Below are 26,609 nucleotides of genomic sequence, written 5' to 3'. Positions count from 1 at the left end.
AATTTCTGGAACTACTGTACTGATTTTGAATATTGGTTCGCCAGTAAAATACATTGACCTACTAATGAAACAATTACACTAATAAATGAAAATAATTATAGTAATTGTACTTACCTAAATGACTAAAAACATAATTTGTTACGTAAAATGGGTAATGACTAATTCATGCCTTTTGCTCTACATATTAATTACGGACAAAGTGACAAGACAACAGATAACAGTGACAGTGTATTTAAACAAATATAATATCTTCGTAAGAATTATAATAGGTAATTATAATAATCCTTGCATAAAATTTTCCTGAAAACACCGTACAGTCTCAATAGGATTGGTTCAATCTTACTAAAGTAAAGCACAATATACACTCGGCATCAAATAAATCGCACCTCCCGCAACAAGCACTTCTCAAACGTATATGCATCCCCACTTCCCAACAATATTGGCACCATTTAGAAGCCTAGTTCTAATCTTCATTTCATAAAAGGAAAGGTTTTTACCCCAAAAATGTGTCTGTAGAAGGATCCAGAGTCACTTCTTCAAAAAATAGGTAGTTACGCTTGAGCCAACTTTTATGGCTATAAAACTGTTAAGTTGGGATTAATCGTTATCCATCTGTAAAAAAGGACATGAGATCATTTTTTGGTTTTATAACCATAAAAATTGGTCTAATTGATCCCAGAGGTGAGCCCAAAGTGAGGTCTGTCTGTGTCAAGTCACATTTATGGTATATGTTAATCATTTATTAAAAAATTAAATGTGTTTTTCTGTAAGGATATTTATTGGGATTTCAAATAACACCAATATTGTTGGGGCACCATGATTTTGTCAGAAGAAAATCTTTAAAGTTCGCGTCGCGGAAGGTGCGGTTTATTTGATGTTGAGTGTAGTTTATAGACTCGGCCTCAGATATCAGTATAGTAACAAATTGGTACCTAAAAGCTCATTGTTTCGAAACCAAAGTTTTGTACAAAAGTCTTTTTGCTTTTTGGCAAACTCTACCATTTGTAAGGGCTCTCCTGCATTCAAAGCATTATGAAAATTGTTTCATTGTTACGCTTCTCATACTTTCTTTCACAGTCTGCTAACTTTCCTTAGCGTACACCAACTTACTGTAAACCAGTAAAAGCAGTGAAAGAATCACTTTCGTAGCAAATATTTGGTTCAGCAAGGTGGCTTATTATACGGTATCGATAAAACCTGTACGAGCCTTTGAGCTATAGTTCTATAGCTTGTCCTTACAAGCTTTTAGTAATTTATCTGCACTTCAGTTTTGGTTATTGCTAGTGTTTACTAGACCCTTTGAAGTTGATGACGTTTCATAAATCGCACCTTTTATCTTATTGTAATGTTTGTTTAAATGGTGGTTATATATTTTTCAGTTAATCGTGTATATTAATCAGTTAATCAACATTAAAATGGTTTTATGATGATGTAAAATTATCTTGATTTTTATTTTCGACGTTGACATGCGTGTTTTTCATGCTTACAATGAAAACATGATCATAATCGGCCAAATAAAGATACAATAAGATCACACAAAAGAAAAATATGACACAAAAGATGTTTGCGAATTTGGGTCTGTATAAAATCTACATGCGTAATGTATCTGATACGATACTTTTGGTGCCAGAATGTTCTAGCGTTGTTTCGAGCCTTATTTTTAACACCTGCAAAAACTAGTTCATTTTGATTCTACATTTCGGCATACTCATAAACAAAACTGGTAATACAAACAACTAATACGCAGCTCTACGTTCGATCTATTTTCGCTAGTATGTTTTAAAATAAAAAAGCGTAATAAAAAACTGCGCACATGCATGTTTGGTGGCCCACTCTGTGTCCTAATTGTCTATTTTCAAACACACCGTAACCTTCATCCTATTTGGGTGCAGTTAAGCATAACCTTTACTTGGCAGGAAGTGTATCAAATATGATCTTGGTTATTCATATCGTTACCGTCTATGACTGACATTACATTCAAGGTATGAGAATGGATTTGTTTGTATGGCGACGCATTGTCTGGGTGCCGAGAGCGCATGTCCCGGAGTCCTTGAATCGGTGACGTCATGGCTTGCGTGACGACACTCCCTACGCACCCCGAGGCCAAGGTTCTAACATACTTCGACCCTTGACTACACTTGACATTGTATGGACGAGGCACTTCTATTTCAATATCGTAAGGTGAAGGTGATTTCAAAAACTTAGCGTCGACTGTATCAGGTCGCATCGACTCAATCGTAAATTATTTAGTTGATGCGTGGCGTGCTACTGGCGTTGTCGCTAGCACACTACCAAGTCACGAAACCGTTTCAGTATGTACAAGATACGCTTACGGAAAAATTTAAATGTAATGTGTACCCAATGGATTATTTCCGTAAGCAGCCCGGTAAATCAGTTGCTTTCATAAGATTACATTATTTTTATGAAGCTGATGCTGTAAAAGTAAAGATATGCTTTTAAATCATTCTTATCGCCATAACATGTTGACCATCATATTAATATTCTGGAAATCTCTCGTTGCGTAACCCGTATCGAACAGAATAGTCGTTCGTTCACCATAATAACCGAAGTGCTAAGTGGGATAACGCTTGCTTGACCTTGCAGCTAGCCGATTTATCGGGCGACGGGGAACGCAATGCGGCATTTTCGGGAGTTGCCTTGAGATCGAGCGATACCATAATTTATCTTTCGATGACACTTTCCTGGGATAAAGATTTCAGTTTTCAAATCTGCCTGAGTCTGGCATATTCATTAAAATGTCAGCGATTTTTGCAAAATACCTTATCTTAGGTTGAAGTTGAAATGCGCGGGTGGATCAAGAGGGTAGCTGCGTGGGCAGCGGCTTTGTGTAGGCGGCGCGTGGGCGGCCGGTGCTGCCTCAGGTCGCATTTTAGTGTTCTGATATTAAAATCTTTTATTATAGGTATGCAAAACCACGTGCAATAATAACTGCCCAAAGGTAAAGGTCACGTATTCTAGAGCTGTATAAAATTTATGAAATATGTAACTAATTGGCCTCGCATATTTCCGAAAAGCCTCTGCGAAAAGAATCTCGTATTTGTTGTATTGAGTAAATAAAGGTGTATTTGCTCAAACTACGTGGGGCAAAGAAAGTTCAGTGTCAATGTTAGTCGAGTCTCATTGTTTTGCTAATTAGAGTGCGGACTTTAGTTAACACACTATAGAATATTACTCTCACTTTGCTGTCGGGTGAAAACTTCTATATTATTAGCACAGATGATAAAAGGGTTTCTTCTTCTAATTCTTCAAGAAAAGGGTTTCTTGCATACAAAATTGGATCAATCGATCTTAGTACATATAATTTAGAAACCACAGAGGAGTAAGAAAATGGCACGTCGTAGCACTTAGTTACGTAACGCGGAAACTGGGCCAACCGACTACGACGGCCGAGGGGGATAATGTTGGTAGACGCTTCAGACCCGCGCCCGCGCCCTCATGAAATATTCAGGCCCTCTCATTGTCGGGTTCTGTAGAGTTTGTACCGTATTTCAGTGCTGCCCTTGAACTCCGCTGCTGAAATATGGGTATCGCTTTACGTTGGATTTATCTAGAAGCAGCATCCATTTGTTTACAACTGGCTGTGTCTGCTACTTCGCACGCGTGGAATTTGTTTTCAATCAACTAAGACCTGTGTGTTATTTGGGACTGAATCAAATAGAGGTTCAAGGTTCAATTCCTATAGGTACAAATACAAAACATATCGAAATAATGTAAAGTAAGTTGTTAATGTTTCGTTCTATTTCTATTAATACATATTTCACATAAAATATTCCAGACAGTTAGTTTTAACAAAAAATTTAACCTTAATTATTAAACAAGTGTTAGTATGTGAAGATGCTTTAGTACCTACTCAGATAAATTTAAATATGTTAATTTCAGGCACAATATGTGCATAGCGTTTACCCGGGGACGTTTTAAAATAGACTAACTAAAAGTTGCCAGTAGTATATTAATAAACGTTTCAAAATAGCGTCAATACTTATACTTTCCAAGAAGACGGAGTTTATTGAACAAATATTATCATGTGTTCGTATAACAATAAATTATATTTCTTTTGTTTATTATCAAACTCGAGACTGACAGTAGTACCTACTCTTTGCTATTGAGGCGTTGATGGAAATTTCACAGATTTGTTAGTGCTGCATATTTGCGAACAGTTTTAACTCCATGTCCGCGAATTTACTTTTATTGCCTGTGGTGCATTTTAAGAAGTTATAAATGCGTTCTGGTCATCGACCGAAGAATTTAGAGTTTCAGGACCGTTTACAGTCATCGGACTTGAATGTAAACAAAGCGGTCTTCCGTAATATCTGACAAAAAGTCTTTTGTTCATAATGTAAGCTGTAAGGGAAAATTTTGGGCTCGGTCTGGGTCGCTCTGTGTCGTCACATACTTTAATTAACACAAATGGGCGGGGTTTGGACGATCGCCAAACGTATATCTTGTAAGTCCCTTTTGTTACTAGTTTCAAATATTTTTATTGTGGAACATAAATCACTTATCGTGCATTCTTTCGACATCAACGCGTGTAACAAAGTTGAATTTATCATTTTACGTCACCAATTCGATTTATCATGTTCTATTTAAAACATAACTTTAGATTAGGATTTATCAGTTTAATTTAAAGAAAAAAAAAACACAAAATATATTAATTGATTAACTGTAAAAGAATAAACAATAGGTAAATGAACATTTGTCATTGCATTATACGATTCTTTTATGCGTGCATATAAAAGGAAATTAATTAAAAATATTCTAACGCTGGCTATATCCATGACTAATGATGTCACGACACCACGATAAATTGTTTTAAATATATTTTTCCTGTGATAAGGCTATTATTATTCCGTGTAGAGCTGTGATAATCCATTATTATTTTATTTTATAGAGAGCAATGATGAACACTAGTTTTATTTCTAGGTAGGCAGAAGGATAATAATACTTAATTGAATTTCCGATTATCAAATCGCTGTATTATGTTAAACTGGTATTAAGGTGACTGACTGACTTTTTTGACTCAAGAAAATAACCTAGTCATCAGGCTTTGACCCACCAGAAGTATGGATTCTTAATAATGTTTTCAGCTTTCCGACTAGTTTAAACATTGGAAAATTATCGGTAAATCTGGTTCTACAACCGTTATCGCATCCACTTGTTGTTAGACAAAGTGGCTAATCTAGGTAAAACCAATAGGGCATATTGTGAAATACTGGCTAACCTGCGACCATGACGATTTATTGTACTACAAATATTGGTTTACTTGCATAACACATATAAATTGTTGGCAATGTAAACTTTGTGTTTGGTAGGGTTTAACTTTTAACACGTTCGTAGATGTTACGAAATGTAGAGCGAAGTCTTAACCTAAATCTGGAATTAAACCTTTGGCCGATGTTCTTCTGAAACACGCAGAAATAGATTACGTGGAGACGGTATACTGGCGAAAGTAGCGTGCTCAAATAGGTTAGTTTCTAAAAACTGAGAAGCTGTCTGTCTCTAAGATTATTACACTAATTACTGGACGTTTAATTGATCACATAGTAATTACATACAGATTGTAGAGAGCTATTTTTATCTAATGTTTGCTTTATTAGTAACTTGTTTCTAACTTAAAATCTATTTTAGCTAAATTTAGATTTGTTTGTATACTCGTAATTCGTTACCTATTTCTAGAGTCTTTCTACTCTTTTCGATTCCATTTATTTCCATACTTTTTGTTTAACTTCGTAAAGTACCTATCGTATAAAATATGCGTGAATTAAACTGACAAGATATTTATTGCATGTATTCATTATGTAACTCTTGCTTGTTATGTATATTGGTATCGATGCTATAATCAATGTACAAAATCAGTTATCTCGAAATTGCATGCTATATCGACACTGATAATGCTAGTTGACTTATCGAAATATCGAATCCTGATTTCCGTAACGACATTCATGAAATCATGATCGATTCCAAATTAGAGAAGCGAGAGCTGTCAATAAATCGAGTGTGTATTTGCAGCGTTGGCACAATGTGTACACTGTTATCTTATCTTTTAAGTAAGGTACCAACTCACCAAGTTCTATGCAGTGTAAGAGCTGTTGTTGATTCGGTAAACCATGTTGGTCTCAGGTACACGACGCACGTCCCTGCCAAGCGCTCTCCTCTTGGACGGTGGCGCGAACACTTCGATACATAAACCCTTGGAAGAGGTAAGTTTTATTTAAATTAATTAGCTTAATGGAGTAAAATTATGACTCGTATATTCAAGTCAATCCTCAAGCATTTTGGGTCTTCGTGGCTGTCAAAACCGATTAAATTAATATTTTTTCAGCTATGCTTTTCTGGTATGGAATGTTACATTGAAGGAGTTAGGAAATTCACAATATTTTGTACCGGAAAACTTTTTCCCTGCGTACAATTCAATTATTTTGATATTTTCATGAAAAACTATTTCCATTAACTTAGTGTAAACTTATATTTATGTATATCTAATTACCTACTCGTTAATCACAGATTTAAGTACCTAACTTAATAATGATAAAGATAATTCCCCTTAGTAAAACTTTAACGGGAAAATCTAATCAGTAATCACAATGGTTATCGTAGAAATAGCTGTATCTATGGCGTCATGCCGATAAATCAGAAACATTAGCATTATGTGCAGCTACAGGTATTGTGATAATGCAGATTTCCATGCACTTAAGGGATAATCGCAATCACTCATTCATATCGACAAGATTAACATTTGATAAATCTATGTAAAGTATATGATTGTACCTAGTACATAGCAGAAAACAAACAAGGATTAAGTTTTCATTTCAATGCCTACTCGTTTTATTAATCATAATAAACAAAGCGATCGCAAAAAAACAAAATTTTAATCAATAAGCGATAAACGATAACAACAACATAATATCAAAATTAGGTATGCTGTAGTTACGAAGTCTGCTCATTGAAATTATTTCAATGCCGAAAATGTAAATGTAAGTTATTTCTGACGCGATTTGAATAAAATATACCCAGACTATTGTAATCATATCTCTGTCGCCTATTATGCGAGGGGAGTGTTTTGTTCGGTACCCACGTCAGACTACATTGAAAGATTTAATCAATAATGAACATCGCAGCCCTGATTGGATGGCAAATAAACCGTAGGCGTATATCAAAGTTCCAGTCTAGTATATTCCATTAGCAATTCTCGATTCCCGAAATTATTTCGTTATTATAGGAGCTATGCTGACGGGGGAACAACGAATACGTCTCCGATGTTGCTAAGCAAATTTATATGGTGAGTGTTAATACTGATGCTTTGAAAGTGGTTGCAAAATATTCTTAAGCCCAGATATAACAAAAATGTAGTCGCAGTTTTGTGAGCTTACTTACCACCTATAAAACTGTCTTTGGCTATAAAATATTTTTTGGTGTGGAATTTAATTCAGCATCGTCTAGTTTCTCCTGTTTACCACCTCCCTAGACCAAAGAGTTATGAGCGGAATATTGTTTCACTCGTAAATTTACACACCGGCATTTTGATAGAGTCCAGCTTTTATCTGAAAGGTGTTTGTTTTGGCTGTCATCAATTTTCCAGCTTCTGCTTCGTTTGAGAGGAATTATTCCGGTGTTTGCGTATTATTTAAATCCAGGTATAGGTACTTGTCTATTTTCGTTCTATTCCATCTGCGTTTAATTTCTATTTTCGAGTTTTCTTTGAATGCGTTGTGTTTATTTAACAAAATGAGAAGATCCAGTAGTTTCAGTTAGACCCTACATGCTTTGCTTTATGATGTGTTTATAATAAAAGAAAAACTTATTGCAATAACTAAGAGTTCGCACGCGCTCATTCGCATGGTCTGTCTGGTATTAACCGGTTCTACAATGTGCAAATAGTGTTCAAGTTTTTTATTGTCAGACGTCTTATTAGCGTTATTTCGGATCTCTAAATTCTTATTCGGATTTGTCTCTCCCTATCACATTAATGACGTCGAGTGGACGTTTCGTATCATTATTATTGTGTTTATGACTTTATGCTTGTTTCAAAATGATTTCATTCAATTGTGTAATTAAATAAGTCATTTTATAGGTCCGTTTTTCTGGGTTTTGTTCTTTTTGTTTATTTATGTTTGTGTCAGTGTTTTACTGTGAGAGCTCGTGTAGGTCAAGTAGAGTTCGTTCACTGGAGTGGTCGAACAGGTAGGTCCGGGCTCGGGTCCCGCGGCCGCAGACAATGTTCCCGAGTCCCGGCGGCGGCCCGCGGCTGTGTGCGCGAGCTCGCGTCGCGGGCTCGGCACACAATGAACCGCTGCGCAACATTGATTCGTGGTTCGGTGCGCGACCGTCAGTCACCAGTGCGCAACGCAACGAGAAGCAAGTGTTCAGCGCTCGGTAGCGCTACTTTTATTTTTGCGTTAATTTTTTTTTGTGCAACTCTTGAGCTTCCACAAGAAAACCTGTTTTATATTGCTCATGTATCACTCTTCTGTGAACGGCAAAGATTTGCATACTGTTACTGTAAACTCGTGTTACATCGTTTGGCTCTCTACCTACTTCGGTTCCTGTGTGTTGAGTAATATTCTGTGTCAGTTGTAGTGTTTGTGCTTGTGATAGAATCAGACGATTTCATCGCGAACGTGTTCCAATTTGGGATTTCACCACGAGCGGGCTCAAGGAAGTTTATAGTCAAGTGAGTTGAATGAAAATATTTTTTACAGTTGTTTCAGCTGTTGGCATATTGTGATTTTATGATGTTATTACCACTGCATTTCATTATGTGATCTTAGCTTTCTATTGCTGTGTTTCTTACTGGTATCGTAGCGCTGTGTACCGAATGTGCATTGGCCTTTATCGGATGATGGATGGTCTGCCGTCGGTTGTAGTCGAGTGGCGTTGTGCATCACCACGTCACGAACGCGAGTGCTGCGGAGTGCCGCTCTCGAAACGCCCGCTCTTATCTCGCACGACCTCGACTCCGCCGTAACTGCCGAATCAATTTGATGTTCCATTCCAACCATTCGCTACACGTGTATAACGTGACGAAGACGCCTCCACCACGAGTTGACACAACTCGCGAAAACATAACTACGTTTACGCTCAACTCCGTATTGTTAAGTAGGCCGTTAAATACGTGCTAAACAAAACACAATCCGGATATGCTAATTGGAACCTCTATTTGCCTCATCACATAAAGATATTTATTTATAACTTTTGCCTTCAAATTGTAAGAGTTGTGTATTTCCCGTAACCTTTTTGGGTTCATTTCCTCAATTTCCACCGTCACCATGTAAATATGCGGGCAACAGAAAATTATTTTGGCCCTAAATTCTGCAATGATAATAAAATGTTGGTTTAGTCACTTTTACAACTGACAAGTAATTTATAAAACTGCCTTAATATAACCTAACAGTAGTTTATGCACAACAAATGCTCAGGCCGTGGACCAGAAGAGCTGTTGTAAATAAGGGGAAACCTTGAGTGAATTTTTAGTAAGGCCAGCTTGTTACTGGTTACTACTGATATTATAACAATTATTTTAAAATTGCTGCTGAATGCTATTTGTGTCACGAGTTCCTTAAAAAGTTTACAATATTATGTTTATTTATATTCCCAATGTTGTTTTTTGTTTTGTAAACAAATGTGTATTCAATATTAAACTCCTTCACCATTTATCTCATTACTACTTAGTTACTGCACGCCCACTATAAGTTGATTTTTTTATTGGTGTTGTTCAGAAGTAGTCTACATTTTGTTAGAAGTAGGTTAAATGTGTAATGTATTTGCTATAATTTATGTTTGTGAAGGTCAAAGCTTGCGTAAAGAATATATTTACAATTACAATTGATGCACTCGAATCACCGCCTGTCTATCACCGACTTGTCATCACGTATTGAAAGCTGGTTTGTTTATTTTCTTTTATGAGTAACTATCTACATACGTTCTTAGGTCATCTATGTAAGTAGTAATGGAACGAATGCTTTTGATCCACTGTGGCTTCTATAAACGAGTCTGAAAAACATACAGTTGTATTTCAGTATAGTCAATTTTCAAAGATTCTTCTTTTCTCTCAGGGTCAAAAGTGTCACTCTTTGACTGGCAGATTTCTGTTTGTTCAAACACCATTTCGTATTGAAAATACATTTCATTACCAGTCCAAACCTGTGCTATTGTCTGATTTCATCGTTGTTGTTACAGTGAAAAATGTTTTTGTTAAAGCAAATTTATATTCAAGTCGCTTGACGCACCGCACGGTTTGCTTTTCCTGTCGTGCACAAATCGCGTCGTTTCGCCGCATTAAACTCGCCGACTGGTCTCCGGTTGATGCACGGGGGTATTGGTATGACTTTCCGAGCGGGTTTGTTGAAACAGCTGTCGAAAGTGTAAGGTCACGTTCAGCGGCGCCAGTTCTGCTTAGGGTTTGTACCCGGGTTATCCCGGAACCGAAAGAACCGGGAAAACCCGGGTTTTTTCGACAGCTTAAGAACCGGGTTTTAAAAATTCAAAACCCGGTTCTTTCGGTACTTTCGGGTTTTGCATAGTTGTCTAAAATATGTTAAAGGTATTAGGCATGAGTCGTCACAAGAAAATTGCGAACGTATAGAGAACCTAATGATATCAGATTAGCTACTAATAAAGGTTAGGTACCTACTTATTGGTTTTGTACTTTGTTTTTTTTTTTATGAGATATGTAAATATTTTAAGCATTTTTCTTACAATTTTTTTAAATCACTGGCACATTTTTGTTTGCCCTTACGCTGCGACAGGTTATACAGAAGATTGAGGACTATAACTTGCCACTATGCTTGGCGTTCGTAGACTATGAGAAGATCTTCGATTCGATCGGGTCTTGGGCAGTGTTTACAGTCTCTTCAGCGGTGCCGTATTGACTATCGCTATATCGAGGTGCTGAAGTGCTTGTACAAAAACGCCACCATGTCGGTCCGAGTACAGGAGCAGAGCACGAGGACGATTCCTCTGCAGTGAGGCGTAAGGCAGGGAGATGTTATATCTCCTAAACTGTTCACCACTGCATTGGAAGACGCTTTCAAACTCCTTGAATGGAAAGGATTCGGCATAAACATTAATGGCGAGTACATCACTCACCTTCGGTTTGCCCACGATACTGATTGTGGTCATGGCAGAATCGTTGTAAGATCTTGGCACAGTGCTCAAAGACCTTAATCGAGTTTCCTAACAGGTAGGCCTGAGGATGAATATGGACAAAACAAAGCTTATGTCCAATGTCCATGTTGCGCCCTACCCAGTTTCGGTTGGGAGCTCAATCCTCGAGATTGTTGACAAGTATGTCTACCTCGGACAAACGATCCAGCTAGGTAGGTCGAATTTCGAAAAGGGGGTCAATCGTCGAATCCAACTCGGCTAGGCAGCGTTCGGGAAACTACGCAACATCTTTTCATCCAAAATACCTCAGTGCCTGAAGACGAAAGTCTACAACCAATGTGTGTTACCAGTGATGACTTATGGCTCGGAAACGTGGCCTCTCACTATAGGCCTTATACAGAAGCACAAAGTTGCACAGCGTGCTATGGAGAGGGCTATGCTCGGTGTTTCTTTACGAGATCAAATCAGAAATGAGGAGATTTCCTCCTTCCTTCTCCTCATTTCTATGTCAGCGGACTCAGCGGACATAGCCCGACGCGGACGCAGAACTGACGGCCGATGGGGCAGGAAGGTCCTGGAATGGAGGCCGCGTACCGGAAAACGCAGCGTGGAACGTCCACCCACAAGGTGGACCGACGACATCATAAAGGTAGCAGGGAAGCGCTGGACGCAGGCCGCTACCAATCGATCAACATGGAAAGCATTGGGGGAGGTTAATGTTCAGCAGTGGACGTCCTATCCTATGGTTTAAATGATGATGATGATGATATTTTTGTGTACGAGTTGGCAACACTGACTCTTTTATTTGCTTTGCATCTGACAGTCAATATACCTATAAATAGTCAAATATATCGTTAAGTTGGATGAAAAAGACTGATTGTTGTACCTCAATTGAAAACTAATTATTTTACTTCTTTTTATTTTTGGGAGTAGAATTTAGTAAAAATAGAAAAATATTGTTAATCATGTTTGTTGATTATTCCTAGTCTATTCAAAGAAGTGTTATTTCAATAAAAAAACATAATAAAAATATTGTATTTTTGGAACCGAAAGAACCGAAAAAACCGGGGCTCCCGGTTCTCATGACCACCAGACCCGAAAAACCCGGTTCCTCAAACCAGAACCGATTCTGCATTCCCTAGTTCTGCTGCATGTTGGCGACGCACGCGCATTCACAGACGCAGTGAAAGTGCGCCTGCGCCGGGGACCTATACTGCGACCGCTGGCGCTGCCTCGCTTGTGTCGTAAGCTGTTCGTCCGTGGAGCACTAGAAAGCTCCATGAAATTTTCAACAACAAAACCTCTTGCTTTGTTCCGCCTTGATTTCGTAACAGATGAAGCGGTGCCATAACAATTACACTTAATAACAGCTCACACTTCCTGATAACAAACTGCGTGTCTATTCAACTGCTGTGCGTCTCCATTAGCCAGATTGTATGCTATTTTCTCCTTTATCTGGTTTACTACTCGTACCATACCAGAAACGGAATTGAGGCCTCAATAATTTATATTCTGCAACGGCTTCTGTCCTCGAATAAACCTGATTTACGTCTAATTGATCGGGCATATCAGGCCTTTCGTCCCAGTTGCAAGCATCGGCCGGCACGTGACGTATAACTTGATGCGCTAATTAACAATCGTCTGAATATAGTAATATCGTTAAGTAATTGATGGCTGGCACACACAGCGATTGGCGTGTGATTCCACGCTGAGCGCATGCTGTCCCACGTGACAGACCATTATAGTTTCTGGTTTTACTACTAGACTGCTCCACACACGCGTCTGAACGGAATTTAATCTGTTTACGCGTTCGATTCTATTTTTATTGTTATAACCCATTTGCAATGCCATTCTCGTATCATCAAAATTTACGTCTAAAGCGGCTCATAGAAAATATTTCACATGACAAAACTAATGAAATTAACTGAGAAATAATGTCCATAAAATTCTATAATCATTCACTGTAAAGTACTTTCAATACGTCACTGTAGAATATTGTAAAGAAAAATCTAGATTTTCACATCATAACATCTTAAAATTGTAGAGCATTAATAGATACATCAAAGTAACATTGCAACTATCTGGCTCTAGATTAGCGGCATAGCCATTTTAGAATTTCAATTGCTACAGATGTGCCTGCCGATACGCTGTTTGTCATTCATACTTAATTACATAATTCGGCCGGCAACTTCCGGCTCATGCGACCTTCAATAGGTCAAGCTCAAGGTATGAAAGAAAGTATTTTATCGGAGCATTAAGAAACCATTAAAACTAGTTTTATGTTTTGGACATGCCATTGTTTGCATATTGCCTTTTGTTTTACTGTAACTTGAAGCGATGATATTGCACTTTGGCTCTGAGGAATGCTGAGATGGCCATTGTTGATTCAATTTTCAGTCTGATTTTCTTCGTATTCAGTGTGATTAATAGTTTAATTCAGAACTGTGCCGTAGGAAAATATGTTTCCATGAATGAAAATGATGAGTCAGGCATTTGGCTGCCGCTGGCTTTCATTCAGACAATATCACAGCGGACAAAACGAACAACATCGCCCTGATTCTCGCCAAGGATGACTTGATGAGCGAATTTTGTCTGTCGGCAGTATATTTAAAAATAGCACTCGAAAAAAGTACAATGACTTTCCTTGCCATTTTATTTCCGACTATCTAGTGAAGTCCAGTTATAAATAAAACGCTTTTAATAACTTGGCGCCGCCCAGTAATTTTAATAGGTGCGAGTATTGATTCGGTTTGCGTGATTCACCTTATTGCTCGTATAATGTTTGTTCCGCAGATTTGTTTCTATCACATAGTTCCAGGATTTCCATTACGCGCTAGTTGGCAGAGGTTGACATTTCATAACGTGCAGCTGATGTCTCGTAAGCGTGACTATTTCGCGTGGGTTTTCAAAATGGCGTGTGCACCTTGTTCCCTAATTCAAGAGCGTGGTGCCTGGATCCTGGATTGAAATATACACACATGTATGCGCGTTCGACCCACTGACCTAGCAGTGACCTATTTCTCACGCACTACACTACTGTCGCACCCTTTGATAAATTCCAGCAGATGAAAATTGCATTTCATAGATTCTCTGTGTATATTTTCCGCGGAATTTCATAATCAAAATTGTTGTGGATGTGGCTTTGTGAGCTCAGAAACTCGACTCGCAAGCAGATGTCAATGTTATTCACCGAAATACTCGTACGCTGAATACCACAAATATTTGAACGCTGCGTTTGCAGGGTCGAATTTTAATGATCAACGTACAGTTAAAGTATAAAGTTACCGAAGAAAACTGATTAAACCTAAGTAAATAACTTGTCAGTTACTTAACTGGAAATCAATTACTAACAACAACAGAAGCTAATAACCTTGGTTTTCACGGATTTGCTTCGTTGGTCATTGTTTCCATTTCCTTATTAGGTGTATTTTTTTTTACTTAATCGAGTAGGCCGGCTAGGCTGATGCCCAGTAAGAATTAATTATCATATCTGTTATTGTAAAAACATTGTTTTACCAAGTCACAAATGAATCAACAAAGTTGTGTGACGTCAGACAATACGTCTTTTAGGTAAATACGCATATCGTGACAGCTGTTGTCACTATTACTATTTAATTTTAACACTGTTTGCAACATCGAGTTCATATCTTCTTGGAACTGGCCCTATCCGGTTCTTGACTCGAATGACCTTATTATCTTACATTTTCAAATGTCCACTGTTCGTGGCTCTTGCTCGAATACGATAAAAGCATTCGTAATAGGTACCTGAAACGAGATATTAAACATCTGGTGAGTGGCGAAGTTGTAGTTATTTCGAGTTTATTTATTTGGAAGTCTCCTGACATTTTACGTAAGTTCTGAAACTACAGTTTACTACGTGGCTGCGCCCACCATGTGATTTGTTTGTTTATGGCCTTTACTTGTTACTATCTCTCTACAAACTTTATATTTTGAGTCATCGGGTTGTTTCTGGGTTATTATTGTTTTGATTCCTTCGTTTATTTTCAGTGTTCTATATCCGTTGTTCCCTGTTTTGACGTATGGCGTGTTGCACTCTGGTTCGCTGACTTCGTAGCAGGCGAGAACCGGGGCGGGGCTTGCGCGTCACAAATACCCATGGAGCGCTTCTAATTTGGTGACGCCGAAGCGCTGGCAGGCGCTCGGAGCAGAGACGTCGGCCGACGCAACCGCGGGCCCGACGTCTGCCTCCGACCCGAATGCTCGTGCGTCACAAACGCTCCTCGATGATATACAGGAGGAAGCGGACCACGTGGTCATTGGCAATGAACGTGAAATATAACAAAACATGTTTGCTTGAACAGTTGATGCGGAGTTTGTCAGTTTACGTAAAAATATTTTGCTTCAATCATCACCTTTCGTAACGTTCAGGATTTCCTGAATTGGGGAACCACCTTTTTATTTGCATGATTGCCAAAGGCGGTGCGTCCTGGAATGGTTTCTCGGCGTGCCCTTGTCCGGCGCAGGCGCAGGCTAAAAACAAAATGAGTGAGTTGTGCGAGCAGCGCGCCAATCACAACCACTCACGCGCCCCGGTTCCCTGACCTGCCGTCCACCGATTGCAACTAGTTCTCAGCGCACGCAGACCCGTGGATACTACTGAACTCTCTCTTTGTTATAAAACCAATCTAACCGCCAATTGAAAAAGGTCATATCAAATTGAACTTGAGTTTTCCAATCGTGACCCTACTGACAATGGGTTGGATTTCACCGCGTGTAACTGATACATTCACTTGTTTGATTGTGTTATGTAAACATATGCTAATCTTACATCAGTGACTTTGAATCATAACGTTGATTACAGTAGGTCAGTGATGTGAACTTATTAATATATGTTCATGCGGCGATCACGGCTTGATGTTGTTATAAGAAAGTCGTAGAGTGTTTGGTTTTATTTGGTTAAACATTTGCTTAAAGAAAAACATATTTCGCAAAATATAAATGAATGATATTAGATACTGGAGCTGAATATAAAGTTAAAGATATAGAGTTACAGAGAAATATAGTAAGAAAAGTAAAATGTAGAGCCATTGCAATCTAAATGAGTAATAATGAGTATGCGTATGATACACTTTGATTACACGCGTAAATTCGATGATAAGTATTCATTAATTTACAAACATAATATTTGTTAATGTAATTAGTGCATTAATAAGTTAAAAGTAGGACAGAGGCGTGGCTCTGAGCCTCTTTATGTTAATGGCCATAGCTATTAAAATAAATTCAAATCTAAATGTGTTGTAGGTAAGTTACACTTGTCACATAATGATTGATTACTAGCAATTAGTGGGTAGAGTTCATTACTAATTTCTTTACAAAAGATTTGACATTTCTGTCATTGAAGAATAGGTAGGGCAAGAGCTTTCCATAAGCGTATTTTGAAAAATAACTGCAATGTTTTAAAGGAGGAAGTTTCCCGAGGAAACTACGAATTTATTTTAGCTTATTTGGGATTTTCGAACTCGAAAATGTATTTTTTTGGAAAGATCATCTATCGAAGAGTAAATTTTTACAGGGGCTCATGGCAGTTGTCACACCTTCTTATTTAGAGCTTTTGTTCTCTTTCAGGTGGACAGCGGTGGCGGTGGCTTGGCCGAAGTAATGGTGTACTCTCTCGGCTGGGGCATGGGCGAGCCGGAGCGGCGCGGCGCCGACCGCAAGCGAGCCCAGCCGCCCCCAGTAGCGCACTCGCCGCTGTCGCCCGACGACGGGCATGAGGTCGACGTATTGCCTCTCCACAATCAGGTGAGCTCGAAGTGTGGTGCACTCTCTCGGCTGGGGCATGGGCGAGCCGGAGCGGCGCGGCGCCGACCGCAAGCGAGCCCAGCCGCCCCCAGTAGCGCACTCGCCGCTGTCGCCCGACGACGGGCATGAGGTCGACGTATTGCCTCTCCACAATCAGGTGAGCTCGAAGTGTGGTGCACTCTCTCGGCTGGGGCATGGGCGAGCCGGAGCGGCGCGGCGCCGACCGCAAGCGAGCCCAGCCGCCCCCAGTAGCGCACTCGCCGCTGTCGCCCGACGACGGGCATGAGGTCGACGTATTGCCTCTCCACAATCAGGTGAGCTCGAAGTGTGGTGCACTCTCTCGGCTGGGGCATGGGCGAGCCGGAGCGGCGCGGCGCCGACCGCAAGCGAGCCCAGCCGCCCCCAGTAGCGCACTCGCCGCTGTCGCCCGACGACGGGCATGAGGTCGACGTATTGCCTCTCCACAATCAGGTGAGCTCGAAGTGTGGTGCACTCTCTCGGCTGGGGCATGGGCGAGCCGGAGCGGCGCGGCGCCGACCGCAAGCGAGCCCAGCCGCCCCCAGTAGCGCACTCGCCGCTGTCGCCCGACGACGGGCATGAGGTCGACGTATTGCCTCTCCACAATCAGGTGAGCTCGAAGTGTGGTGCACTCTCTCGGCTGGGGCATGGGCGAGCCGGAGCGGCGCGGCGCCGACCGCAAGCGAGCCCAGCCGCCCCCAGTAGCGCACTCGCCGCTGTCGCCCGACGACGGGCATGAGGTCGACGTATTGCCTCTCCACAATCAGGTGAGCTCGAAGTGTGGTGCACTCTCTCGGCTGCAGCAAGGAGCGTCGCGTCGCGGCGTTGATCGCAAGCGCGCTCGGCTGCCCCCAGTAGCACGGACGATGGGCATGACGTCACATAATTGCCGCTAAAGCAGCAGTTGAGCATGTCATTACTCCATTTATCGTAATTTCGGTGGAAATCTAGGAAGAATCATGAATGATGATCATAAAAATCTAGTTTAATGAATGTATGATCATTTGGGATTTAACTGAGTTTGCCTAAAGTGGAAAATATTCGTGTTTTTTGCCTGTAACTGCTCTACATTATCGCTTCATAGACGTCATCAAGTCTGACTTTTACGCGACTGTATTTTATGGTTAGTTAGGTTTCATTTTCCTGAAATATTCCAATGTGTCTAGCGTGGATTACGTACTCAACTGATAAACGGAGCAATATACACATTGAATTAAATAATCCACAATCTAGTACCAACAGCGATATGAACAATGTATTTACATTGGACATAAGGACAGGTGTCGTCATCCGTTGTAGATTTGTAATATTCCATACACGCTGATAAACCGTGTGATTTTGCTTCGATAAATCTAACCTGAAACTGACTAAAAACTTGAAACATTGCAGTAACTGGCCATGTCATATCTGGGACTATCGCTGGGTTGTGAAACTGAGCAATGTGCGTGGGGTAACGTAACGTTTTAACCTTACGCGAGTATAAGCTGGCGCGCTCCGGCAATAGACCGGTTCGTTACAGTCTAGAGATCGCTTGGAACCATGACATGGCCCACGGCGTGATCGCGCCTGTCATACTCCGGCGACGCCGATTGTTGCCAAGACAACTGCTGTAGGCCGGTATTAATAACTGTTCCGACAATACTCAATGCAATCGTGGTCTGCATGACTAACGGAGCGTGCCGGAATGAAATCTGCAGAGCAGGTGCGCTACGCTAAGCGTACCATTTGATGCGTGTGGTGCAATTTATCAAAGATGACGAATTGCTCTGGCTTTTGTCAAGTTTAATTGTTGATCGCGTGTTAGTTTTGTCATTAATATCATAAGTATTCAGTCCATACTGCCGGAAAATTGTCGCAAGACAATAATTTGGAACAGAAACTCCTGTTGTAAGATATAAAAAGACTCAATAAATCTCAGGCTTCCTGCATGCCGGCCATCGGTATGTTGGCATTTCTAGGGTTGGAATCACGAAAGTATTTGACTGAGTCAGACAACATTTGAATCTCTACGTGGCAGGAAGTTGATCACATGCAAGTGAAATTCTTTGATGGATCATTGATGAATGATGCAGATAAATTACATGAAATCTAAAAATATTTGTTACTCGTCTTGATAGTTCTTAGTATCAATAACGCCAACAATTTTCAAATGTTTCAAGTAATAAATAATTTGGAGAGGAATCTTGTAACATTAACTCTTCTGTTAAATCCTTCTAAACAAAAACAACGGTGTTTTAGACCTCAGTCAGACCACTGTTGGGGTCGACGCGCCGCGGGCCCGCCGTGCGTGCCCGGGTCAATGTCTCGGATATTTTTTATTTTCCCCGTGGCATGATATCCGATCGCTAGTGCCCTGCGCCGAGTCGCGTGCTGCACCGCTTTCAGTGTGTGAGTCTGCAAACAAAGAACAGCACCCCATCGAGTCGATGCACACTTGTGTACACGCTATTACAATCGAAAACAGCATGATAACTACTTTTTTGTCCATTTGCCTGCCATGCAGCTCACAAACAGATTCAAGTTGCAGTTTAAACTTGTTTACAAGCAATAATATTACAATGTATAGAATATCTGTTATTGGCTCTATAATTTATGCGATTATATTTATTTATTTATTGGTTGCAAGAGCAAGTAGCAAACTGACGTTTTCATAGATTTCGACCTTGATAGAGCCGAAAAAAGTATCACAACGCTTAAAATAATTCGACAGTTGAAGGTCATTGTTCATTTCATAATCAGTGGCGTGACTTTATCAGTCAATAACAATGAATAAAGTTTATTGACAGTACGAGCACATGTTTACATTGGGTTTCCCAAACCTACACCTAATCTGGAAAAGATTCATTAGATACGACAAACTGGAACAATGAAATATTGATCGATTCGATATCAATGCTATGCTATCTGAAATGTTTTCTTTACGGACTAATAGTTTATCAAGTTTAAACCTAACCCTACTATACGTAACATGGAAAATTCTCGAATTTCGATTTCGCATACGAAATCGCTCAAATCGAAACAGATTAAAAAAACTTATTTTGGTTGTTTGTAAGTTTTCGCCACTTTGGGGTGTCACGAACTATTTGACGCTGACTGTATGTAAATTTCAACCTCTAATAAACATTGTTGTAATCAGTGTCATTCATGTTACATCGTTTAATAGACTAGACACAATATACATTCAATACATTACCTACGTCGTCGATTTATCTAACATAGTATCTGCCTAATGAAGCTACTTAGACTGAAATGTTTATTGTTATGACGTCATGTTACTTTAATGTATGGAGGCTAACTAGAACGGAGCTTGTTATACCTGTCTCGTTAATAATAGACGAGTATGCTGAAAATAAGTTGTTTGTACCGTGGCCGTGGTCAAAGCTTGCATTACACTGTGTTGTTGTGAATTACGATTAGCTACCGGATCAAAGAGAGAGTTTTTAATGTAACATTCCACGATCTAGCAAGTTAAAAAAAATACATTCTATAAATATATCCGAAGCAGGCATCATCGTTCATTCTATTATCATGCAAACAAAACTTAAGTAGTTCATTAACGATAAAACATTGGATTTGGCAGATATGACTATAATTCGATTCACGCTTTTGCAATTTTTCATTTTCGCCCAATTAGTATAATGAGATTGTGACAGTTTTACTGGGCGAGACTGATTGGTGCGCCCCGGTGCATGCGTACCACAGCTGGTACAATCGATTGCACATTAGTAGCAAAGTCACCCTTATTACAACTACATAAATATTTTGTGATAAGATGCAGTGTTTAACCTGATGTCCCATCGGCTTTAACCGGTTGAGTCCCAGACGGCATTAATTAATGTCATAACAATTGATTATCTATTGTGTCTAGATTCGCGGAGCTTGAAGGATTAAGCATAGCTTTGTCAGGACATAAATCGCAATATAGACGACGACTCCCTTATGGGCAAATGTATCTGTACAAGCTGCAATCGATACAAATGCAGACATGTCGTTTCTTTGTAGTAACAACATTAAACTTAATGAGCCACCAAGGCGAAATTGAAAGAGGTATGGTAGGACACAGGGGTGGAATTGATCCAGAACCTCCGCGTCTCTAACCATTGGATTACGAGGGCCGTCAGCTAAGATTATAAAATGCACACCTAGCAACTCACTAACAATACAAACAATAAAGGGTGGTTCTCATGAATTTGTCACAGAAAGCAAACTGACATTGGTGTTGTTTGCCCACAGGTGGGCGGGCACACGCGACTGCTGGTGCTAAACGACAGCACCGTCATCAAACCACTCAACATACGCGAGTTGCATTTCTATCAGAACATTCCCGAGGACATCCAGAACTTTGTGCCCCGATACAAAGGTGAGAATCATTTTGATGCCCTACAAGTTACTTTTATAATGCTCGGTACGCTTTTTACGATTCGTTGAATGCCTCATAATCATTCATTGCATCTTACATTTTATTTTTCTTTTACAATAATGACGTTGTCTGTTTTTTATTTAGATGTCAATTTGTGTTGTTTTATGTTATTGCATTTGGAGCACTAAGGAAACTTTTTCGTTTATTATGATTTAATCTAATTTATCGCGCTAGATAAGGTTGAAAATAAGGCTTATCTAAATGAGTTAAAATAACGTCAGTGACACATTTTTATTGTGTTGATTTGCTGGCTTGGTGAATAATAATTATGGTGTGATGAGATTGTTAAGACTTACGTCAGCATTAGAATAATGTACCTACGCAATATCGGTATCTAATCTATTTTCATGCTACTTGTTAGTTCAGGTTACTGTAAATGATTAAAAATATACAATGATGTTTTCCTTGCTGCTCGTAATCGTGATCATCATTACATTATAGAGAATGTGGATGGTAGAGACGTGTGCTTATTGATGTCATACAAACCCGCCGACCGCTGATATATGGGCGATAACGACTACTTTCTATGTAGTCGTCAGTGTTTTCTCTTGTCGATGTCGATGTTACATTTTGCACTGATTATTATTGTGAAAATATTTTTAGATTAAACAACAGAAATACTACGCTATGATAATGAAAATGTTTACGTTATTTACCTACTTGTTTAGATAATTTTTGGCAATTAAAATTTAATAATGGCTCTCCATTTTTTCAAAATTTCTCTCTTGATTTGTCTATGACGTTGAACGCACCTCACACCCAATAACCAAGTGATAATAAACTACCTATTTACATATTTCTATACAGGGTGTTTGGTAAATGGGTATATGAGCCGACACTAGCCCATGTTAACATGGGCATATAAATGGTATGGTGAAGTCAGAAAGGACATTGTCAGAAACCGCCTAAAAAACCGCCCAAAAACATTAACCCATCATAATTATTTTCTATTTTTTTTAATACATTAAGCACCCTTTCATTCTAATGGACACTTAAGCATTGAAAAATTAAATAAATAAGTCTTTTAACGTTTATTCTATAATACTATTACAACTTCCGGACGTTTTGGTGCGTGGCATGGTCTAAAACCTATCAAGTTCCATAATTTTTGCCGATAAAATCTGTACGAGGCATTACCGTACTTTATTGCTGGGAGTCCATGTATAGTGATGTTCCTGCGGCCATCATAGACAATAAAATATCGATTTTGAAAATAAAATAAATCGATTAAACTGCTTTGAAGACTAGATTTGCGTTAAAAGCTAAAAAGATATTGACAGTTTGACACTATTACAAGAAGATATCTAAAGTGTCCAACTGGTCGAAGGTCGTAAATAAAATAAAAATAATTAGGACCATAAACTGATATTCATGGTATCATAACTGTAAAAGTGTCAGAATCCGATGTTGAATCCAATGCCAGTTGAAGTGTGAGAAACATATATATATTTTTTTTTATGTGACAGGAGGCAAATGAGCAGACGGATCACCTGATATCAACCTAGTATAGTTGCCAGTCTCTCATAATCTATGCCAATGAGGGTTTTCGCGATTGAAAAATCCGCCAGATGGCAATACGTAGACGTGAGGTCCAAATGCTGCATGATTGGTTATTTTTGACATGACATTGACAGATATCCACCAATCATGCAGCATTTGGACCTCGCGTCTACGTATTGCCATCTCGCGGATTTTTCAATCGCGAAAACCCTCATTCATAGCACATGTATAATAATAGACCAAATGAACTTTTATAGATTGTGAAAGAGAAGATAAAGATTTTATTATTTTATTAAAATCTTGCCACGAGGTAGTTTTTCAGTAGAAACCAGGATTGGATAATCGCTACAGGCAAGTATCAGAACATTTTATAAATATTTTTAATCGATTATATCCATGTGAATCGTTTTAATAAATTGTCATTTTACTTTTTCAATTAAAACTTTTTCAATCCCTAGTCTTGTCAAACTGTCATAATGTCAACAAATTATAAATGTCACGTCAGTTGACTCAATTTCAGTCTTCTGTGCGTTTATTGTATTTTTATTTCAATGAAATAGTGCTAAAGGGTTAGTACTAAAACTGAAAGCCTTTTTTCAGAAAGAAAACCAATGTGGTGCCCTTATTATTCATGCTGTTTGAAAGTTACAAGTCAGTGATACAGAGTTGCCGACATTATAACTCCGTAGTGATACCATACCAAAGAAGAAGTTTTCCTAAACACTTGTGTTGTTTTTATATGTGATCGAATAAAAAGGATTAATTCTACTGCTCAAATGGAATAACTTATCCCAAGAGACCGAATATAAAAAAAAACCTCTCCATAGAAATTATCACCATCACGAGGATGTGAATTTTTTTGAGAATTTGATATTGGTCCTGTAAGAAAAGTAGTTGTATTTCAGTAGTAGAATCAACCCTTCTTGTTTCATCAGCAAGAGTAACTATAAAAACGCCCTGTAGGTAGGTATTATTAAGCTGAAGAGTTTGTTTAGTGTCAAAGACTGTCACACAGTGTAACTTAAATTGGCATATTATGATAATGAACATAAAAACTTAAATAAATATTTATGTTAATATTTTTTCTATTTATTTATTTTCCCAAAGCTTCACAGTGACAGCTGAAACAGCAATACTGTTAACAAAACAGTAAAACTAAACTTGGAACAAACTGTTACAAATATGAGGGGTTTAATATTTTACAAATTAAAATAAAACCGCATGTTGCTTTACTTTCTCGTATAGGTAATAAATGTAATTAATGGCTAGATTATTAATGTTACTTTGTTACCCTCAATAGTGAGGAAATCTTATAAAATGGTAACCCTGATTTTTATTGTCATTCAAGTGCTCTTTCTTCGCATAGGCTTCTGTGATTTGGCCAAGGGCCACACACATTGCGATAACATTATGCGACATTGATTTGACAGCAGCGGAGTGAAGTCTTGCGACTATGCAAAATGATACCCTGTAATCGTAGCGCATACAGACATAGACGGGGCGGGGCACATAGCTCGTAGAGCTGATGGCCGCTGGGGCAGGAAAGTTCTTGAGTGGCGACCACGAGCCGAAAGACGTAGCGTGGGCAGGCCTCCCACTAGGTGGACCGACGATCTGGTGAAGGTCGCGGGAGGTGCCTGTATGCGAGCGGTGCAGGATCGGTCTTCGTGGAAATCCTTGGGGGAGGCCTTTGTCCAGCAGTGGACGTCTTTTCGGCTGAAACGAACGAACGAACGATACGTATTACCACTATTTACCAGACATTACTATTTATTGCATACTCGCCGGATTACACGTAGGAGCACGCGCGTAACAGCTTCGGCCTTGCATTATTATAAGATCTTGTTCCGCCCTTTTACGAACTTCCTCCGTGAGGATATCCCCGCCGAATTCTATGATGAACCTATCAAAAGTCATATTCTGCAATGTCAACCCACCACAAGGTGGACCGACGACCTGATAAAGGTAGCGGGAAGGCGCTGGATGCAGGCCGCTACCAACCGTGCGATGTGGAAGTCATTGGGGGAGGCCTATGTTCAGTAGTGGACGTCCTGTGGCTGAAATGATGATGATGATGAAGAAATGAATGAAAATGACAAATCTTCGAACGTGTATAATACCGTGCCAAAGTAATCATATAATTTTGGCACCTTAATAACTATTGCCGTTTTTGTTGTAAAGATCATGCAGCGCTACTTGCGGATATTATTGGAAAGAAAACTATGTGGGCTCTAGATCTGAAGCCGCTTTAACGAACACGAAGTGCTCATACAATGCGGCGTATTTTCTTCCAGTCTTTAGTCAGGACTTTAGTCGAATTAAAACCCCGGTTGAACGTGATATAGCCGCACTAGAATACGATGCTTTTTTGCATAATCGCAAGACTTCGTTCCGGTGTCGACCGAATGTTATCATGATGTATGTGGCCCAGGGGTTACCGTAGCCGCTAAGGTTTGAAACTTCTTGCTTAAAATATTGTAGTCTTTGGCATAGACTACGATGGTAGTCATGGAGATAGGAGTTTGTTATCTCGTGTCAGATGTAAATGGTGAAAAGAAAACTCATGATTCGTGGTATTTTTATGTAATATGTAGGTATTTTATAAAAGTGGAACCCCGAGTGATCTCCAAAACCCATTCTATTATTATATACGATTCGGCTTCGATATCTATAATACAATAGGAGTTTATTTCATGTGTCAGATGACAAGGGTGGAAACAACCTACGATTCATGTTGTTTATTTACGTGCAATATGTGGGCATATTGTAAAAGTGGAATGCCGAGTTGTATTTCTAAAACTTGTTCTATTATTTTATACTATTTGGCTGCGACTCGGCGTGACGACAATACAAAACATTTTTCGCGAATCGGTGTTCATACATTCACACAATACATTAGACGCCATGTTGTCATAAACGACATATTATAAAATCGCTGTGATTTAATATTCTTAATCATTAATTTTATGGCAAGTGTCCATCAGGAATCATTGTTCTTACACACAGAATCGTATTATTTCGCTTTCGGGTAGTAATATGTCAAAATTGTTGGTTCTTTAGGCGAACAATGTATGGAGAACGAACATTGTCCTTTGATATCATCATTTAATTTTTTTAAATTTTCATACAAATAAATTTTATAAAATCCGCTTTATATGAAAATTAAAATAATTAAAATGAAGATATCAATTTTCTGACTTCACCATACCATTTATATGCCCATGTTAACATAGGCTAGTGTCGGCTCATATACCCCTTTACCTAACACCCTGTATAACTTGCGTTAAAACGCATCATCTTACCGATTTTCCACATGCACAATATGGCTAGAAAAAAAGACTGCTTAACGTTTTTAATTGTAAAAAAAAAAGAAATATTGTGATAAAAAGGTTCATGGAATTTATTACATGTTACCAGTTGGCCAATATTGTGCATTATGATGTATTGAACTTTTACTGTTGTTATTTTTATTTATTCAATTATACACTGTAAATAATATTTGTACGTACTTAAATTATTTCAGCACATTGGTATTTCCATTGTTTTATCAATAATCGATTGATGAATCATTTAGATTTCAATTTAATTAACTCCTTATCAATACTCATAAATAGATCCGCATTCAAACACTCAGGAAATTATATTTGCAAATAAATATTATGGTATCTTTACTAGAAGAGTTAGACTTAGGTATAGAGCATAGAGATAAAAGTGGGTAAGTATCTTACAAATACATACCTGTTTTTACTATTTATGAGTTGAATTGATTCATAATTTTCGGTTTGTT

General features: G+C 38.9%; 1 protein-coding gene across 4 annotated transcripts in view; it reads left to right on the top strand.

Moving 5' to 3' along the window:
- LOC135075271 (inositol hexakisphosphate kinase 3) overlaps positions 1-26,609 on the top strand; it is a 49,415-nt gene that overhangs the window by 14,910 nt on the left and 7,896 nt on the right. For 2 of the 4 annotated variants that reach the window (XM_063969653.1, XM_063969652.1), the window contains exon 1: positions 21,172-21,262. Coding sequence is in view for 2 of the 4 variants with exons in the window: in XM_063969650.1 (XP_063825720.1) it covers positions 17,550-17,669; positions 21,136-21,262 (247 nt within the window). In the remaining 2 variants the exon portion in view is untranslated. Of the gene's footprint in view, positions 1-6,138; positions 6,219-8,332; positions 8,690-16,707; positions 17,670-21,135; positions 21,263-26,609 lie in introns of those variants that run through there. The other 2 variants (XM_063969650.1, XM_063969651.1) reach the window with 2 other exon arrangements.

Source organism: Ostrinia nubilalis, chromosome 10 (assembly GCF_963855985.1).
Source record: "Ostrinia nubilalis chromosome 10, ilOstNubi1.1, whole genome shotgun sequence".
Lineage (NCBI taxonomy): Eukaryota > Metazoa > Arthropoda > Insecta > Lepidoptera > Crambidae > Ostrinia > Ostrinia nubilalis.
The sequence above is the reverse complement of the archived record's forward strand: the minus strand, read 5'-3'. Positions and strand labels throughout refer to the sequence as shown.